The sequence below is a fragment of the Hemibagrus wyckioides genome, linkage group LG05 (genome assembly GCF_019097595.1).
Source record: "Hemibagrus wyckioides isolate EC202008001 linkage group LG05, SWU_Hwy_1.0, whole genome shotgun sequence".
NCBI lineage: Eukaryota > Metazoa > Chordata > Actinopteri > Siluriformes > Bagridae > Hemibagrus > Hemibagrus wyckioides.
The window spans coordinates 17,077,862-17,098,021 of record NC_080714.1 but is presented as its reverse complement, the minus strand read 5'-3'; the positions used below and the strand labels follow the sequence as shown (position 1 = coordinate 17,098,021).

General features: G+C 37.4%; 2 protein-coding genes and 1 non-coding gene across 4 annotated transcripts; 1 reads left to right on the top strand and 2 right to left on the bottom strand.

The window, feature by feature from the left end:
- Positions 1-71: 71 nt before the first annotated feature.
- Positions 72-15,305, bottom strand: elapor1 (endosome-lysosome associated apoptosis and autophagy regulator 1). Its single transcript, XM_058389432.1, has 22 exons — positions 15,031-15,305; positions 12,039-12,159; positions 11,018-11,198; positions 10,116-10,263; positions 9,574-9,654; positions 9,352-9,457; positions 8,880-9,029; positions 8,455-8,543; positions 7,989-8,166; positions 7,784-7,912; positions 7,330-7,420; positions 7,052-7,157; positions 6,696-6,833; positions 5,823-6,086; positions 5,448-5,621; positions 4,267-4,417; positions 4,071-4,164; positions 3,874-3,975; positions 3,524-3,650; positions 1,893-2,071; positions 835-997; positions 72-561 (listed from the first exon to the last, which is right to left on the bottom strand). Exons 1-22 carry the CDS (start codon positions 15,151-15,153, stop codon positions 493-495), a joined length of 2,964 nt encoding a protein of 987 aa, XP_058245415.1. The 5' UTR covers positions 15,154-15,305; the 3' UTR covers positions 72-492.
- Positions 15,306-17,380: 2,075 nt separating this feature from the next.
- On the top strand, positions 17,381-19,701 carry cfap276 (cilia and flagella associated protein 276). Of its 2 annotated transcripts, none has more exons than XM_058389052.1 (5): positions 17,381-17,536; positions 17,637-17,747; positions 17,840-17,955; positions 18,047-18,147; positions 18,533-19,701. In XM_058389052.1, the coding sequence occupies exons 1-5, from the start codon at positions 17,459-17,461 to the stop codon at positions 18,601-18,603; spliced, it is 477 nt and encodes a 158-aa protein (XP_058245035.1). In that variant the 5' UTR covers positions 17,381-17,458; the 3' UTR covers positions 18,604-19,701. The 2 variants fall into 2 exon arrangements, with proteins under 2 accessions (XP_058245035.1, XP_058245034.1); XM_058389051.1 differs by having other exon boundaries at positions 17,634-17,747; positions 18,533-19,690.
- Positions 18,839-19,181, bottom strand: LOC131353634 (small Cajal body-specific RNA 2). The gene has a single exon (XR_009204655.1). It is a non-coding gene; the product is annotated as a small Cajal body-specific RNA 2 (non-coding RNA).
- Positions 19,702-20,160: the final 459 nt, after the last annotated feature.

Here is a 20,160-nt window from a genome sequence, read left to right as displayed (position 1 = left end):
AATGTTCAAAAAAGGCATTATTGGAGCAAATACTTTTTATATAACTCACATTCTGTACAGACAACAATCAAGACAGGAGAAATGTCTTTACATTAGAAGCAGTAGATATTAGACAATACAATGAAGTCACAAAAGATTATCCTGCTGTGCGTACAATGCTAGAAAAAGATCAAAAGTATAAGCCAGTGTTTCTGAGGAAAGTCATCATATCTGCGTACCTTAACTGAACACAAACTAAAAGACATGATATGATATAAAATGCCCACACCCCACCCAAAGACTGTCTGTGGTCAAGAATTAACAGAACTCTTCTATTCTTTATATATTTATGCAAATATCATAAATCAAAATGGTGGAATGGTCCCGGTGAAATATGGATCTCTCCAATCTGCTGGTGGTCTTTTATTTTTACAAAGAGGAAGAATATCAGAGATTTTCTGAGGGTGAGAATTTCATAGAGCAGTTCCAACTGTCCATTGCCCACTTTAAGGTCTAGGTCATCTCAATCTCCATGCCAGAGGATGACTTCAAAGGGACAGAGTCAAAGCCATCTGAAGTTCTCTGCAAAGAAATAAATCCTTCTAAATTACTCTAAAACTATAATATACAGTACACTACCAACATTTTAAAATCAGATCATTTCCAAACACTGTTGTCCATTTGCCAAATGTTATTTGGGAATTATTAACATTCTAATTACCTGATTAACAATGAGGATAATCAGCATTAACTTAATGATATCATAACTTATTCAAAGCAAATTTCTCTCAAATCTCAGACATCAAATCATCATTATTCAGTCTGCTCCGCAATGGTTGTAAAAGATGAGTTTACCTCTCTCGTGAAGGATTTAATTTTGGTGTAAAAGGATTTTTTGGTGAGGTAGATGAGATCATCCTCTGCATCCTCTCCCTCCATAATAGCACAACTATCAGCAGCAGGAAGCTCACAGTCTTTTGACTCAACACTCATCAGCTTTGAGTACTTATATTCCAGCCTGTAAAGTGGATATTCATATTTAGGCACATTTATGTTAGTGCAATATGTACCATGCATTAAATGATACTTTCATGATTTAATCATTTTAATGATCTTTCATGCATGTTTGCAAGCTCAGAGTTTTGCCTTGTTTTATTATTGTTTTATTGTCTTCCAGGAAGTGCCTTTTTAGTGCATCTTCTTAACATTGTTTCTGCTAAGATCCAAATTTGAGACTAAGAACAAAACAGACTCTACGTACATTATGTGGCCAAAAGTATGTGGACACCTGACCATCACACCCATCACATGCCAATTCCAAAACCATGATTTAGGAATTGATTCCAGTAACAATGAGTAACCCCCCCCTTTGCTGTGATAATGACCTCCATTCTTCTGGAAAGGCTTTTCACTTGATTTCATAGCATGACTGTGGGATTTGTGCTCATTCAGCCTCAAGAGTATTAAAGGTCACTAATGTTAGACAAGAAAACTTGGTGAGCAATCAGAGTTTCAATTAATCTGAAAGATGTTCAGTAGGGTTAAGGTCTGGGCTCTGTGCAGGCCAGTTGAATTCTTCCACATCAAGCTTTGCAAACTATGTCTTTAGTCTTTCCCTAATGAAGAGAATTCTTAATGCTATAGTATAGCTGCTAAAGTATTGTGTGCTTCCAGCTTTGTGGCATATGCTTGGGGAAGGGCCACATATAGGTGTGATGGTCAAGTGGATAGCAATATACTTTTGGTTATATAGTGTAGCACTAAGCAAACTCTTGCTTGAAGCTTATTAAGACAACAGGGTAGCCTTTTGCAGCCATTCCAGAGCTATAAAACAGACCTACAGTGTGAGGAAAATGGATACAATATGAGAAGAAACTTCAAGTTCAAAAATATGCTCTGAAGCGAGCCCTCACTTGCGTGTCCGTTTCCAGAAGTAGCAGCTGATGGTGATGAGTAGTGTCGCAGCCACCAATCCAACAGAAACACCAAATTTGAGCCAGAAGTCCAAAGTGACACAAGCACTGATCTGTGGATCTGGCAGAGGTACTCCACCGGTGCATTTCAGTGGCTGCTGCCACACATAGGTAGTCCTCTGAAAACACATATGCACAAACAGAGAGCTTTAGAGCTTGGCTCTAAAGTACTAATGGATGGCTTTTACTGTAAAAATAAGATCCAAGGACCCACTTATAATTCATGAATTAGTATTCATTTGTTTGACTAGAATCTTCTAGCTATTGAAATCTAAAGCACATTAGGCAAATATGTACAGTATAATCATATTTATGTATTAGAACCATTAGAGATGTTTTCATAATTTCCAAAAATCACAAAAAATCCAAATCTATAATGTGAATTCAAATATTTTGTCATATAAACCAAGGTTTCTGTAGCTTTATTAAAGCTACAAGATTTAGACTATGAATTAAACAACGATCTATTAGTGTGAGTGGCACAGTCTAAACTTATTTAATAAGGGTTCAATCACAATCATAACATCTAAAAAATCTGCATAATTGTCATGTACTTAACTATGCCTGCCCTGATGATATCATGACCTCAATATTAGATAAACTCTCAGATACTTGGTTTTATATCATCATGCAGGATGAAGATAAGATAAATAAACACTATAGGCAGCTTGGCCAATATCCACATTCTACTTGCACTCAGGCAGTAAAGAACAGACTTGAAGCCTCAGTACAGCAAGAGAATGGAGAATGTAGCTGTATGCTCCATGTGAGTAATAAAATGTGACCATAACAGACAGTGTACTATAATAGCTGCTTTTACAATACATAAATGTTCATGAATATTAAAAAGCCTTCAGCACAGCTACTATTGTTGCTAACATCAAATAACCTTAGCATTAAATATCAGCCATTAGCTAGATATATGCAATGTGCTTAATGCATATTACTCAATATTAAACTTTCCCATGTAACCAGGAAATGGAGGTCTAGCAGACTCACACAGAAACATGTTCTGTATTTTATAATGTATTTCATTATTGTTGAATATTTTACAATAAGAGTTCAAGGTTAAAATTATATTTTAGATTTTAGAAGATACATTCAGAAACAAATCTGTTAAAAGCATATATGATTATAATGTTATCTTAATAGGTTCAAAATGCCTTTCTCTGCTGAGTTTATTAGCATTTATTAGTTATTTAATGAGATACGGAGATTGCATCATAAGAAATGGCCAGATTTGATCAAAAAGGGTTTGATTTTAGAGAATAATAAGGTTTTATCTGTATTCAATTAAAGTTCATTTGTAATTGTCAATGATTTTCAATAAAGTACATTTAAAGTAACTTTAAATGAAAGGCCTTGTTGAGCTGTAAACGTAATTTACACTAATTTCAAATTTTACTAGCTGATGTCCCAAGAGAGACCCTTATAATACTTAGGTCACAATATGTCACAGACTCCTGGACGTTCCTGCACCTCACCCTGAGAGTCACTGGTCAAAGTTGATTAGGGGTCAAAGATTATTGCTAATGTCTTGTGTTCCTTATGATTTTAGTGAGTAAACCTACCTGAATTCCATTGATACAGGCACTCACTATCTCTTTATAGTTCCTCTCAGAACAGAGAGGACAGGCATACTGAGAACGCCACAGGAAGTGGAAGGAACAGCCATCACATGTTCCCTCTGTACAGTTACTGCAGAGAGAGGGAGATAAAGAGAAAAAGAAGTATAACTAAGAACTAGCAGAATCACACTTCCTATCTTTCACCAGAAGGTGTTGCTATGCACCAACAATTTAGCTGAATCAGCAACAATTACACCACATTTGAGGAGTACAGGATTGCATTTTCTTAAGTTCCTGTGCTCGTGGCAGTCTGTTGATTCTCACTGCTTTCATTTCAGAACTCTGCAGTGTACCTAGGTAAGGAAATCTGATCCATTGCCGTCACTGTGGGATCACATCTGAGCCTGATGGAGGTTGATCTGCCATTTTTACATGCCTGTGTCGTTTCACTTGCCCTAAAAATACAAAATGAATGACACAAGATTAATGACCAATTTTCACTGCAGTTCTTTAACCGTAACTGCTGCTTGTTTTCAGTCTCTGATCTTACCGATAGTAAAATATGACATCAGGCAGATCAGATTGTCCAGGGAATATACTCTCTGATGATGAGATATCATCAAGTGTGGAGTCAGTGGTTACTCCTATAGTTACAACAAAGAACAGAAAATGAAAACGGAAGGTCTAAAGCTGTTCAGCCTTTGTTGTTTGGTTGTACGCTTACCATAAGCTCATTTATGACTCACCAATCAATGTGCTTCCGATAATAAAAGGTTGTGATGACACCACACTTTGACCTCTGACATCTGTAGGGACTATAATTGACTGGCAAATATAACCATTCACCTCCTTCCTGCTCTCCGTTACATTATCAACGCAGGAAGCAAGAACACGGTCCTAAGAGACACAGCTGGTGGTTAGAAAATGGTCACTTTCTCTTGGGTGGTTCATTCTGATTTTTGTCTGTTTTTGTCACATTTATCCATTTAAAACAATCTTAGCAATCTTAGGGGTGACATATAGACGGTTTAATATAACAAAAACGCTCAGTGTCTGTGATCCAATCATGCATATTTGCAAATTATTAGAAAACATTTGCCCACAGAAATGGATTCACACTCAGACGTCTAGTTAATACAAGTGATAAAGAAAATCTTTATTACTACCGTATATTTGAACAGTTTTGATTTGTGTTAAATAAAGATCAGTGAATATGCTAATGCTATGTTCACACATACAGCGATTTTATCTCCACAATTCACCAGTCACTGTACTATGAAGTCCCTGGTAGGCATTCCTGCTGCTGCTTGCTGTGGTAATAAAGCTAATCGGTGGGTCATGCAGCTAGCATTCAACTTGACAACAAATCAGTTTTTGTGCTGCTAAAATGAAATATTCTGGATGCTTCACATTATACAAAATGAAGGAGAAGCAGTGTGTGCTCTGTACCAAGGATCACATGCACTTCACTCCCAAATCACTGCACTAAGTTGCATAAAGTTAAACTTTACTTAGTTTTGTCAAGTCTTTGAACAAGCCTACATCTAGTCTCCAATGGTTGCTGTCGCTTAGGTTGTCTCATTGAAAATGAATGGTTTCTGGTCATTTTGCAGTACATGTGATTGCAGCATTACTCATATCTGTGATAAATTTGAGATATTTTACTAGCAGTTAACTAGCCAGCTATCTACGAATATCCAATATTTCCTGTATCTTCATTCTGACACTTTTAATGAGGGAAAAAGTTTAAAAATGATCCAAGGCCAATTTTAGTAAGACCTTCAGCATTTAAAACACACACAAAGATACTAAAGACTACTATGATGATATGATTTGGACATATGATGTACATTCATACATGCTGTATAGATATAGCAAGTTACAGCTTAAAGCTTTAACATCTCATCTAAGTTACTACTGAAATTACCTCTGTGCCACACAGCCCCACACTAAACTGATGCACATAGCGAAGGCCTTTGTTGGTGAAGCGAGGACTGCTCTGAAAGTGAGTGACACTGGCCAGGGCAGAGAAATCATACTGCAGAGTTTCTCCTTTATACTGCATAGCCAGAGTGCAGTCACTCGCGCAGGCTGAGCGGGCCTGAAAATAGGATGAGACAACAGGAATATATATATATTTGGTCTGTGACATAATTCTTTCATGAACACTGTTTATGATAAATGTACTACAACAGACATAGTAATAATGTGTTATGTTGTTTTGACTAAATTTAGAATATAGTACCAACATCTCCTGTGTTGCTGTAAATGAAGTGATAAAAAATTATTTAGCTATGCTTACCTGGTTGCTTTTAGTATTAGGTCCACATGGGATGCAGGCTTCCTCTCCCAGAGGCTGCTCAGGCCTTATGAAGCTGTTTGGAGGACAACTCCTGCATACTCCAGTGCCATTTAGCATGTAGTGTCCAGGAGCACAGGAGACACAGGATGAGTCTGAATGAGAGAAGTCCAGTGCACACTGTCGGCAATGAGAGGCCACACCTCCGATCACATTTGTAATGTGAACAGAGTAGATCTTGGCGAAGTCTGAGCTGTACTGCCTTTCCTGAAAACAAAGGAGATAAATGTTTATTATAAAACAGGAATATTTTACATGAAGGTCCCCTTAACTGCCACTATTAGTTAACATTAACACAACGTGAACTTCAGCATTAAAACACCTTATGACACAGTGCTGCTGAATTCATGAATGTAAATGTTTGAAGATTTTGATGAAATTTCTATAAAAGCTCAACTCTGACATGGTGTCAGCTTGTATCAGTTTGTATGACACTCAAGCTACTTATCTAATATATTTTCCCATTTATCTATATATTTATATGTTGAAATTGTCTCAGTGGTCAGTTCTGTGTAGATGTCAGAAGGTTTTCAGCTAAGGGAAGGCAGCTAAGGGTGTAGGGCTTTCTCTGTGACATAACAATCTGTTTAGTTTAGACAATGAGTTAAATACAGATACGAATGCTTATAACATAACTATTTGTTTTGTTTTGGAATTTTGTTTTCATTAATACATAAAGAATGGCCATCTGCATTTATAGAAAAATAATCAACTTCAGCCTGCAAACCATAAATAACATGAGATAGATATTGTATATAACAAAATGAGCAAAATAATTTTGAATCCCTTCTCCTGAATCCCTTCTCCTGTTCTCACCATACTGTAGACATCAGTGCGCTGAAAGCCCCAGGTAAAGCTCACAGTGAGATTGCTCTTAATAAGGTAAGAATAGGACTGCTTCCCGATGGTGCCTCTCCATGTCTCCACAACACGATTGTTCCTTTCATTCAAGCCCTGTGACACACACACACATTTTTATTTGCATTGCTCAACAATAAAGTGATTGCAAAGGTAGAATAGTCCTTGAATTTCAAAAGTAAGTTGGTCAAGTATTGTTTATACAAATATAAGTAGATAAGTAAGTAAAGCAAAGCACTTTATGCCCGATCATCACACCATCAGAATGCTTATAATTACCTTGTATAACTTTGTATAAAAGCTCAAATGCTTACTGTCATGAAGAAAAGTGCGCAGTCAGCTGTGCATTTGGTCTCAAACACAAATGTGATTCTAGAAAGTTCTGGCCTCTCATTAACGTTATCCATGGAGTAGGGCAAGCTGAGCATGACAGAGATATGAACAACGTGAAGATAAGAAACTTTCACCTTCAAAGTAGAGAATGTCAAACAAAAGCAGTTATAGCATTAACTTATGCAATTACCTTAGTTCATGTGTGTTTGTGTCATGCATGAGGAATATTAAGTGGGTGTTTGAATCTGAAATTTCTTACCTGTAACCAGGTACAGTGAGTGTTAGCATCATGTAGTCTGAGTCTAAGTCTCCAGGCGTGGTGTAGACATACTCGCCGGCTACTTCCCATCCTGTTGTAACAAAGTGCAGTTTTAATTACACAAATGAACATATGGTGAAAGACCATAGAATAGAAGACAGTTCGCTCCATCCCCAAGCTGGGATTGCTCACATAATCTTCAATCATTTGAGTTATATTATACTGAATTACGGTACTAGATCTACAGTCTAAGATCTAAAGGTGTCATTGTTCTACATTTTCTTAAATCCATCTGTCTGCCTTATTATGAATTAATGATTCTTTTCTCCCTTCAGTGTTTGATCTATGCCTTTGCTAATAAATCTTTAGAGTGTCTACTTCACAGACAGTGAGGGTCAATGAATTGCAAACAACATGTGCTTGGTCCAGACATGCACCATAAGGCTTTGTTTACCAGTGCTCCTCTGAGTGCCACTATACTCTCGTCTGTAGACTGAACTATTCATGTTGCTGGGCATCCTGTTCCACCACTTATACTCGAAACCCATCACTGGCTCTGTTCCAACAGGACACTCGGAACATGCTGTAAACACAACACAGATCTTAGCTTTCACTCAAAATTGTAATTTATACTTGAGGGATGAGTTTGTTTATCACACCTGATCCATTAGAATAGAAGCCGGATGGACAGGGATGGCAAGCTGAAGAATTGTTACTGAAGAATCCAGGATTACATGGAGGACAGGTCTGCATCTCCCCTGAGGCTGGAAGAGTCTCTGCCCCCTCTGCGTTCTCACTGCAGATCTTCGGTTCAATCCATTTATACATCAGCTGCGTCTATGAAAAGACAAAAGAAAAAACAAAATGAAACAATACTGGTTATCTACATTGTGCACTGATATTGTATTTATCCGTTTATTGTGCCGTATGGTTTGGATTGTGGTGTTTTATTGCAGGATGCACAGTTTTCCCTTTTTTTTAATTATTCTTCTCTTTTTCATTATTTAAAAAAAACATGGTGATGAAACTTTTTTTTAACAGCCATGTAAAGATGAGTAGGAAATACTTGAATAGATTATTTGTTATAGGAAGAGTTTCTCATGTTATTACAGCTTTCAATAATACCTGTCCTCTGGAATCGCAAGGAGTGTGAGTGTAAAAGTAATCGCTGGATGTACAGGGTGGCCTCTGCTGACACGTTCCTGACCCGATCTCTAGACACATAGGAAAGAACCAGCACACACACACACACACGTTTAGATCTAGTGATAGCACACACAGCAGCACACACAGAAGGCATGTCCGACAACTACTTTGCTACAGTATGCAACTCATTTTCATACCCATGACCCAGGAGTGAGAACGTGCACGTTTCATCTCTATCATATTTATAAAATCTACAATAACACAAAGACATTTTTCATTTGTATCTTCACAATATGATCACACAAAGAAAAGTAAGAAAAGCATTTGCTTTCTGGAGTAAAAATGTTATGGGAATATCACATGTACAGTATATGACTATGTTAAACATAAGAACAAATACATACCTGAATATTTCCCTTCTTCACACTGCTGGCATGCAGTAGCTCCCTTATTGGAGTAGGTGTTGACTGGACAGGGGGAGCAGTGGGCAGCCCCAGGTTCAGCACTGTAAGTGCCAGGCTTACAGTGGAAACATTCAGATGTGTACGCAACCCCTGTACAGAGAGGACCAAGTATTGGAAAGGGTTTTTTTTCCAGTTAGAATTGAAGAAGGCAAAGTGTGACTATTGAACACAAATGGATGCTCATGAAAAAACATGCAGCTATATGATGTTAAACTGATGTTTTCAGGAAAATCAATGTTAAATGTTTATGCAATAAACATAATAAGTGGGTATGTTAAAGTTGATACACAAGTACCTTTTTTATTTTGATTAAAAAGATATTTTAATAAAACATTATTTCCTTGTTATTAATCAGTGACAGATTTGACCCTTTTTTGTGGATGATGATGATGATGATAGATGGAACACAAACCTGAAATAGCAATTTTCTTCAGCAGAACTGGTTTTACAGCACTACCATAAAGAGAGAACCCAGTGGTTCTCCAGTATAGAACATTGTTCCCTCTACTCAGTTGCATCTGGTTAGGAGACACAGTACAAAATCAACAAAAGAATTCTAAAACATTTACTGCTTCTAAAGTATGCACAAAACACACCAACATAAACACGCGAATGTGTCTGCAAACGCACTCACATAGTGATACTCCCAGTCATTCTCAGAAACCTTCATCCAGCGACTCTGAGAATCAGTAGACTGGCACTGGTCATTCTGAACCTGACAAGCAACACACACAGGACATGGATAAGAAAAACATCCGACTTTATAGAAGAACCACATATAGCTGTAATGGTCAGATGTCCATAGCACTTATGGCCATAGCATTTTTTTTTAAACACCAAACCTTTAATCTGTTGAGAGAAAGACTCCACCCTGAATCATATTTTGGTGATAATTTAATGTAGTCTACGTAATATAATGTATTTAATGTATTTAGTAGTTTTTAGCATTGTTAGCACAGTTACAACAGCATTAATAAGTAGAAAGATTTAAGGCATAAGGGCCAGGTTGCACTGTTAGGTCTTAAAAATTCTCAAAACACTCAAACTGTTTCAGTGATGTTCAGTGTCATATTAATGAGAAATGAACTGCCTATGTACTTGAGAATGCTGACCTTAAAGGTCCAGAATGCAATGCATCTGATGACAGGTGCCTACATTTGACATTATAATACTCACATAGAATTCAAAGAAGATGCTGTTATCAGGATAGAAGTACTGGAAAGTGACGGAGCCAGGCTGTTTCAAATTCACAGTGTACGACAATGTGGAGCTGCATTCATCTGTGTTAGACGATATGAAGTCCCCCTTAGGAGTCCAAGTTGAGCTAGACCCCATCAAATACACACACACACACACACACACACAAGAACATGGACAAGTATTATTGAAAGTCTTTTAGTTTAACATTACAGTAAGTTAATGTCAATAAATACTATTTATTTGCATTAATACTACAGTCTGATTGAAAATTAGTTTAGCATCCCATTTTTGCCTGTAATTCATATATGTTTAGATTAAAGCCCTTGATTTATTAAGTTTCACAGTAAAATTCACGTGGAGATTTGTATAGTGGACACTTGATATAACAAATTAAGAAAGCATGTTGTTATTTAGGACAGAAAAGGAAGGTGTGGTCTAGTCTCCTCAGAACATTCTGTAAGGAGATGTTTATTTAACGTTAACAGAAGGAGTCTCAGGTGTCCACGCTTTGTAAAGGTCAGCAAGCTATCCGCCACTGGAGAGTCTTCAGTGTATGGTTCATTAATAAATAAAATTACAATCATTGGAATATTGCTATTGTGGAAAAGGAATTATTCTCTACTTATTTGCTGTAATGGGTGGATGTAATGCTGGGAGCTGAGACGAACTGCATGAGCTTTCAATGTGATCTGATTCTGACAGTTTGTTGTTATTGTTGTTGTTTTGCCAGACACCTTCTGTTTACATTTTCTGGTCATTTATATAGTGGTATAATCTATGTTTGTTGACATATGACTCCACTCTACAGTAGGATAGGAAACAATAATATTATTTAATATAGCCCACAATTTGACAAAATCCTCATTATAGCTACTCACTTAGTGCAGTTACTGTTGATGTTTCCTATATCCATATTAATACCATGGCTGATAAATCCAGCAGGTAGGCTGTCCCACTCTTCAAAGGCTACTCCTGTACCCAAGGAATAGGTCCCGGCTACACACTTCTGACACTCCTGTGTCTTCATGTCCAGGTATTCACCTTCCTCACAGGAAAACGCTGTCAACAGGTAATGCTAGTTAGTATAGTTCTCATTAGGATATCCCAATTCAGTCTGGAATCCCATCTTTAGTTTTTATAATGTTCACTGAAAGTTCACTGGCATTCTCTTTATCAGGACACACAGCACAGATATGACATGGTGTAGGATCATTTAAAGTTTTTAATGTTTTCAGGTTGTAGCCAATATTCTAGCCTTATGAATTAGATAAGTGACACCTAAAATGGACAACTAAACAAGCTAAGGAAATATGATCTAATCTGTTTGTCATTCTTGTTTCATATTTTTAAAGAAAGAAACCATTAAGGGTTTTTAGAATAGTTTGGGTCTTTATTTCTACTCAGGGACCTTCATGATAGGGAACCACTCAGTACTAGTTTTATGTAGAGGGACAACTAAAGTATCTCTAAGGGCCTGTATCTAACCTTTAAATAAGATATGATTTTGTACTTTGATGATTGACATGGAGCATGCTTACAACAAACTGACCTTTTATAGCCCATTCTAATACTGAAACGTTCAGTTGTAGGGTTCTACATAAAACCTATAAGCCTTAACGCTTCTAGATTAAAATGTAAACATTATCATCTAGATCATAGGTGTCAAACCGGATCCACAAAGGGCCGGTGTGGGTGCAGGTTTTCATTCCAACCGAGCAGAAGCCACACCTGATTCCACCTGTTTAATCAACTGATCTTGGTTTTCAGTAGACTCAGGCGTGGCTTCCTCTCGGTTGGAATGAAAACCTGCACCCACATGGCCCTTTGTGGATCCAGTTTGACACCCCTGATCTAGATCATGAATGCTGGAGCAAAGCACTGTAAAGCCTTGTTACTCACTGCAGTGTGTTCCTTTAACTGGGTCAGGGAGGCCTGTGCATGTGTCAGGCTTGTTGGGTATCGCCACTCTCCATCTGGATCCCAGAACATCACAGTCTGTGTACTCAAAGTGGTAATCTGACTGAGATAACAACACAAATATACATGCATTCATTACATTAAAAGATAAAGCAAGCATAGAAAAAGAGTGTAGTGTAGTGTATTACATTAAGGCAGAATTTGGAATTTATCCTGTAGGTTAACTGAGGTAAACATAAAGGTGTCATTACTTGGATTACATTTATTTCTTGCTGTTAAATTTTAGATTTACAGCCGATAACATAAAACGTTGTCTGTGGGATACACACTTGCAGGTACAATTATTCACCCCCCTTTTTAAATACAAGATCAATATTTACACAAGCATCCGCCACACCCTTTGACAACCACCTTCAACTAGGATGTTTAATTGCCAGTCCCCTCAAGCTGCTTAACAGGAATTATTTACTTACCATGATGGTGAGGGAGACAAGCAGATTCTTAAACAAACAAATGCTATTCTATTCTATGTAAATACCAATATTTACAAACACTATTAACCAGTTACTTTTTAAAAAAAATCTCCTTAGGTTTTATTAAAGTGGTTCATTAAGTGTTATATGCTGCCCACTCCTCAGAACATTTACACATGGCCTTCAGGAACAGTAGGGCAACTAATCAACAAGCACCTATCTAAACCTGACAGAATGCCACCTGGAGTAAGATTAGACCACAAGAACTTAGCAAAGTACACTCAAACACCCTATTTGAAGCAGAACTAGATTAATAGTTAACAAAATAGAAGGGCACAGGAAAAACCGTTCTCCCTGGAAACTGTTTCCTATTAGTGAAGCTACATTAATTCTGTTCATGATGACACAGAAGACAAAATACTCTATACACCCATAACAAAGAGAACAGTTAAAGAGTATAAAGAAGAAAATAAGTATTTTAATTGTATCAGTCAGCCTTAACAGCCATGTCCTCGCTTACACTAATCCTGGCATTTATATTATTATAATAAATCCAAGGCAACGGGACAGAGTGACCCATGTTTCTATGGCGTCTCTGCCTACATTGTCTTCCCTCCTGGGCCAAATGCAAGGTCTTTTAACCTTCGTCAGGGCACAGGGTGAATAACATTATAAATGCAGTGAACTGAACTGTGCTATTCTCCTCATACAGGGCCAGTTAAAGATAATAAAGAAACAATGCCATAGTTTAACAGGACTTACAGGAAATGGCATCAGATTATGAAGTAACTGTTTCTTTATCCCCAGATGACAATTTCACACAGGTTTAAATGAAACATGTATTCTTATCATCTACTGATAAGATGACTGACAGTTTTCACACTACTCTTACTCACTGCTCAGTCAACTCAGAGTAACTCAGTTATGGCTGCTTACATATAGGAGGAAATGCAAACTGAAATGAAAAGCGTCATCTGTACATTTATGGGACACTTTGACTGCTGATTCAAAATTGATCAAAACTACTGTTTCAATTTTCGATCTTAAACACTTATTTGTGGTTAAATACTTATTCCGCAACCTATTCTTTATAATCCTTCACAACCTTTATGACATTCACCCTCTCTTTGCACTGCAGTGTGCAATCATTTGATCAACTCACTAAGTCTAAGTAAACACTTGCTGAAGTAGCTGCAGTGAGTGAACACTTAAGGGAAGAAAAATGACCAATATGGTCCAATTCCCATGTGGTCACATCATTTATATATCATTCTATCTAAACAGAGAGAAAGTAACTCCATTCACAAACGTTTATAATGTAGTTTTTATAGAGGTTTTAGTCATGTCAGGAACAACCTTGTAGCTGAGTCTATGTAACATGCCTGTATGAATAGCCTGGATATACAGGACATGTCTCTTTGTCAAGATATTAAAAATTCTTTGAACCTTCTTTTGTGTATTTTTTAAAAAAAGCCCAAAAGAAAGTAATCTACCAGGGTAGCAGTGTTTAAGCATTAAGGACAGAAGGCTGAAGACACATCAGTGTTATTCCTGAACCAGATGTGAGCCAACAACTCCTAATGTGCTTTTCTGTCCATATGCATGACTTCTGCTAGACAAAAGACCAATCAATTATGCATTTAATTAGGAAAGAATAAAACGGCATGTTGAATAGCCAGTACAGCTGCAGCTGTTCCAAAAGGCCAGACATACATATATGCAAGTTGTGTGTGTGTTTTTGTTTTTTTTGACAAAAGATTTCACAAAAAATCTACATGCAGCCACTACGCTAGCAGGAAGCCTAACGTCTCAAAATAAAAAACTGAACACGTGAAATGGACAGCTCAGCAGACTAAAATAAAAATGTGCTGAACCATTTGTCATTCTTAGTGTTTTAGCTTTACATTCTTAAAAAAGAAATCATGAAGGGTTTTTAGAAGAGTGCCAGGTTCATAGTTTGAAAGACATTCTACCTGGAGATGGGGAAGACTATAAATGAGACATGCTTTTGAGTTATATGGTGCACCCTCACAACAAAAATACCTTTTTTTGGAACACACACACACACACTGGTAGACACCAGTCCCAATTCATCAATATCAATAAAAATTTTCTGTCACCTTTTTTGTTGAGAAAATTTTGGAAGTGAAGAGTGGAGAACTCTATCAATCTAAAAACTTTCCCTTTCTTTTTCCAAAAAAAAAAAATGTAGCATAAAAAAATGAACTTAATATAAAGTTCTAGGCACTTATTCACATCATTATTACAATTTCAGATTCCATAGCTTTTCGATTGAAAGAGGACTAGACCAGAGGAAGGAGACAGATGATGTTATGGATGCTATGGTTTAAAGAATATATCGCGATACGCGGTATATCGGTTTCTGAGCTCTATTCGTGGCGTGACAGCAATCCATCACCGAACCATGTACCAAGTTTTTAACTAAGAATCAATCGGAGAAAAGACATTTAAAAAAAAAAAAAGCATTTTAATCGTCTTACCTCTTTACAGCTGGGCAGATCCATCGCCTCCAGCGCATCTAATAACAGGAGTGCTAAAAATAATCGCGAAGCGGACAAGCTGTACTGTGAAAGAACTGTAAAATGTAAACGTTTCAGTAACATCGCTGCACCAACATAAATAGAAATAACCGAGTGTGAACAGAAAATCTTGAAAGAGAAAGAAAAGAGCGTCCTGTCAGGGAGACAGCTGTTACTTTGACTCTGGCGCTGCTGCCCTGTGCGCTTTATTACAGCCCGGGACTCCGCGCTGTGACATGCTGCTGCTGCTGGACACTGTGCTCAGGTCAATACACAAGCTAAACCCCCAAAACACACAAACACTGACTTTTTGTGCAGATCTGAAAAGTCTAGAAAGATATGGGATTTAACTTCACCAATTTCCAGACACAGAAATCGATTAAAAGTTTGTTTTTGATTTTATTTTGTTTTATTTTGGTATTGATATTTTCTTGCCAAATGCATCTCTCATTCATGGTTCCTGTTCTCATTTTGGAGAACTGTTTCTACTTTTTTTTTATACAAGTTCTCTTAGTATAAAACTTTATGGCTACACCATTTTGTGCATACACACTCACTGACCATTTTTAATAGGAACACGTGTACCCCTGCTCATTCATGCAATTATCCAATCAGCTAATCTTGCTGCAGCAGATCAATGCATAAAAGCATTAGGAAACACATTAAACATCAGATTTTGGTGGTGGAGGGTGATTTCAGGTGTTTGACGTGTCATGTTGGTTGGTAATGCCAACCATAATACTCATATGCTTGTTTGAGTATTTCCAATTATATGGCCAATCATTTTTTAAACATTGCTATGTGTCACAGGTTCCACTGGTTTTGCAGATGTTCCATTGATTTGCTCATCTTTCTAGATGTTCAGTTGGAATACAGCGCACCATGTTTAGTGCTCCATTTCACATATGGGTATAATTAGATCATGATAATGAGATCTAGTAGTGATCTAGTGGTCAAAAAAAAAACAGGAACAGGAACAATTGCTAATAGAAGCCTACTGGGGTAACAACCATACTGCCCCATGCTCAAGAGAGCGACAGCAGAAAGAACAGGTAGGGTAGTTGCCAGACTAGGAAAGTTTATAAATGTTCTGTAGCCACTAAAGTTTGGTTTTCTTAAATATAATTAAGTCTAAAAAAAAAAATCTAATAAAGTACAGAGCCATTTCTATAGTAAGACTATATTGCCAGACATTTTGTGCCTTCACATGCACATGAATGTAATATGGAGTTGACCCACCCTTTGCGGCTATAACAGCTTCAACTCTTCTGGGAAGGCTTTCCACAAGGTTTAGGAGTGTGTTTATGGGATTTTTGTCCATTTATCTAGAAGTGCATTTGTGAAGTCAGGCACTGATGTTGGATGAGAAGGCCTGGCTCACAGTCTCCACTCTAATTCATCCCAGAGGTGATCTATCGGGTTGAGGTCAGGACTCTGTGGAGGCCAGTCAAGTTCTTCCACACCGAACTTGCACATCCATGTCTTTAAGGACCTTGCTTTGTGCACTGGTGTGCAGTCATGGTGGAACAGGAAGGGGCCATCCCCAATCCGTTTCCACAAAGTTGAGAGCATGATATTGTCCAATATTTCTTGGCATGCTGAAGTATTAAGAGTTCCTTTCACAGGAACTAAGAGGCCAAGCCCAACACCTAAAAAACTTTGATTTGGAAGGGTGTCCCAAATCCTTTGGCAATCTAGTGTATATTTTTTAGGCAAATTCAACTTGACTACACTTTATTTAAATATTAATGTTCATCATTGCTTATACAATAATATGACTGGTATGTGGAGGTCTGGGTTTGGCATTTCTGTGCATTCTCAGATGCTTTTTCTTTTCACCATCATTATAAAGGGTGGTTATTTGCATCATCTAACCCTTCCTGTCTGCTCAGACCAGTCTTGCCATCCTCTTCTCTCCTGTTCCATCAACAAGGCATTTCTGACTGAAGAACTCCTGCTCACTGAATGTTTCTAGAGGCTGTAGTGCCTGAAAATCCGAGATAGGAGTTGGTGAAAGATTTGACTCAGCTCGACTGGAATGAAATTAAGTTTGTTATATCAGGCTTTGTTGCAATTTGTGCAAAATAAAATAAAATAAAAATCTAACAGCACAGCATGTTTTATTCATTGGGTCATCTAGACAATTGTAATGCCTACACCTGTAGTATTATATCTGTTTTTTGTAATTCAGTAACAGCAGGTTAAAGGATTTATGCTTTTATAAACGTTAATACTGAAGCAGTCGACCACAAAGGGGCACTGCTGAGAAGAGTTTGGGTTTTTATTTTTTCTGTTACAAGTCTCCTAGCAACGGTTGAAAAGACAACACGAACCAGAAGTTGGATGTTAAGCATTTTTCTGGAGAAGTTTCTACAGAAAAGGTGTAGCAATGTCGCGAGATCGAGACCCTTTCCCTTTTCCCAAATACGAGAACGATCACACTTTCACCGGAAATAAAGCGTGCCAGGTATCATTTTTATTGAGGTCCACATTTAATGAAACTAGATTGCATTTAATTGAATTCCATAATAAATCCGACTGAAGTGTGATTTTATAATGCACAGAAGCTGCCCTATAAAAAACCCACACACATCGCTCAGAATGAAGAGCCGTGGAGCCGCTTGAACGACAGCCAGACTTTATCCAGCATGAGGAGAAGTGTCCTGTACCATAAAGAGGTGAGCTGCTGGTCTTGGTCCATGTCAGATTTTCATACAAAGGGATTCACACTGGCGCAATGTCTTCTTAACTTCTTATACTTTTCGTCAAGGCCCCAAAAGACAGTCTGGACTTCCATCTCAGTGCTGTTTATGATAACCACCTGGATTTCCTCCTGAAGAAGAATGAGACTTTGTTTCAGAAGGAGTCTCTGCTCACAGACCGAGGGTGAGGATCCTAAACACTGCAGACTTAATGGACGCACACTTCTCTTTAATAAAAGAAACACTAGGAATTGTTGTACATTTCTTATTTCCAGGGGTAACGATGACGATGCTCCAAAACATGACAATTATATGAAAATAAGAGAGTGGGTAAACCCCCAGAGAGCTACCATTCATAGCACTAAGGGGGCGATAGGTAAGCATCTCCACTTCTTTACTGCTGTGAGAATGTAGGTAAACGTTAACAGCGCCGCCATCTTGGGAATCTGGCCTAGCTGCATTTAAAGCATCAAAATAAAAAAAGTTTGATGTATTCGACTTTTCACGATCCTGATTAGACTAGTTCTGGAAGTTAAATAACTCTTTCCTACAGCTTTGGATGAATTTATTTGGGTAAGGAGCATCCAAACAAAAATGCTGCAGCACTTACACCTTTAGATAGATGGTCATTACAGAGTAGAGGTACATGGCAACGAAATCCTAGTTTCAAATTAAATTACTTTAATTTGTTACATTGTAGTTTATTTTTTTGTGACTTACTCGAAATTTTTTTTTTTTTGGTCTTCCCCCCCCCCTTTTAGAGTCTCACCATAACGCTTCAACAAACCGAGGCTACTCCAGGAAGCATGATGGCGGCTTTTATTCAATTTAATACCGAAGTTACACCCTTTTCACTCAGACACAGCTTGCAGAAAAACACTGCCGTAATACAAAGAAAAAGAAAAAAAGTTTTTTCGGTAGTCATTTTTATTTCGATCTGAAAGTAATACACGTACAATACATTCTCGTTAACTAATGGAAAAAAACCGAGTTTATCCACACGCGCGCGCACACACACACACACACACACACACACACACACAGGCGCACACAGTGAGAGTTATGGTGAGGATCAGAATCGCCTCTATACTCATAGACCAGTAAAGAAAGACTGAAGGAAATCCTCCATAATCCCACCGGCACTAGTATATCTGATCGATTCATCATTTCTAACCACAATCTCAATTGCGGTGCCCTGAAGCTGCTATGCGGCTATAAAAGCCCAACGCTCAGCGCCACGGAGGACTCACGAGTCTCTTCTTATCATTTCTGAATCCGCGCAGGGCAAAAACACGGATCAGATCAAATAAGATCACGGTGTAGATTTTTAAATATACTCCTAATTAACCACTCGCACATTCATACAACACAAACACTCACCACTCACACACAGCACTCTCACCAGCAACACTCACACTATAGAGTTCGTATCCGGGTCAAGAGCCTTTTATAGCACTCGGTTGAACTAGATAAGCAAAAAATGAACAGTGTCCCCTTGCGGCCAGTGTGGGGTATAAACAACCATATTATGATAAAATGTAGTTCAAACATTAATAGATGCTTTCTATATCTTGATGAAATGTTGCTTCCTATAGGTCAACTAGTTGTTACAAGTAATTATATTTAGAAATCTTGTGAGTTTTACTGCTAACAAGCTTCTATAACAAATAAAAGTCTTTCACAAACAATTGAATAAGATTGGTTGATCTTTAGTGATAAGTTCAGGTGTTTTTGTTTGTTTGTTTGTTTTGTCAACATGCAAACCTGAAGAGTTTGACTTTTCACTACGATCTAAAAATGTTAGCGTCCAGTGTCCCAAAAGGAAGATAAATCAAAACGCACCTCATTCTTTCAGAGTGAAGAAAACAACCAAACAGTAAAAACAATAAAAACGCAATCCCACATTTTGCCCCATTCCCAAGAAAGAATATAAATCAGATAGCATGATTCAGTTTTCAGTGAGCAGGAGTCATGTGTGATAGAAAACTATAATAAATTTAAAAAATAAAATAAAATAATAAAAAATAAAATCATTTTTTAAATCTATTTTTGATGGATTTTGTTTTTATTATTTTCATAATGTCTGTTCATGACTAGAATTGGAAAGTTAATATGGGGGAAAAAAATGCCATACATGTCAAATAAAAACTAAAGCACAATACTTAACAGTTTGATAAACCTAAAGAAGCACCCAATATATAAATCAGTATATTCATAATAATTCCATTTTGTTGAAGTAAATAGATTAAATGAAATGTACATGCATAAGCCATAATATTATTACCTGCCTAATATTGTATTGGGTCCTCCTTGTGCCACCAAAACTGCTCTGACTCATTAATGCATGGACTCCAAAAGACCTTTGAAGTTGCATTGTGGTATTTGGCAC

Excerpts from the sequence above, each read along its gene's own strand:
- elapor1 (XM_058389432.1), bottom strand. The coding sequence starts at position 15,153 with ATGTTACTGAAACGTTTACATTTTACAGTTCTTTCACAGTACAGCTTG. Across the intron at positions 11,199-12,038 it reads AGTTAAAGGAACACACTGCA|CGTTTTCCTGTGAGGAAGGT; the intron begins GTGAGTAACAAG and ends ACCTGTTGACAG. Across the intron at positions 998-1,892 it reads TTCTGGAAACGGACACGCAA|GCTGGAATATAAGTACTCAA; the intron begins GTGAGGGCTCGC and ends TCCACTTTACAG.
- cfap276 (XM_058389051.1), top strand. The coding sequence starts at position 17,459 with ATGTCGCGAGATCGAGACCCTTTCCCTTTTCCCAAATACGAGAACGAT. Across the intron at positions 17,956-18,046 it reads TCTCTGCTCACAGACCGAGG|GGGTAACGATGACGATGCTC; the intron begins GTGAGGATCCTA and ends TCTTATTTCCAG. Across the intron at positions 18,148-18,532 it reads TAGCACTAAGGGGGCGATAG|AGTCTCACCATAACGCTTCA; the intron begins GTAAGCATCTCC and ends CCCCCCTTTTAG.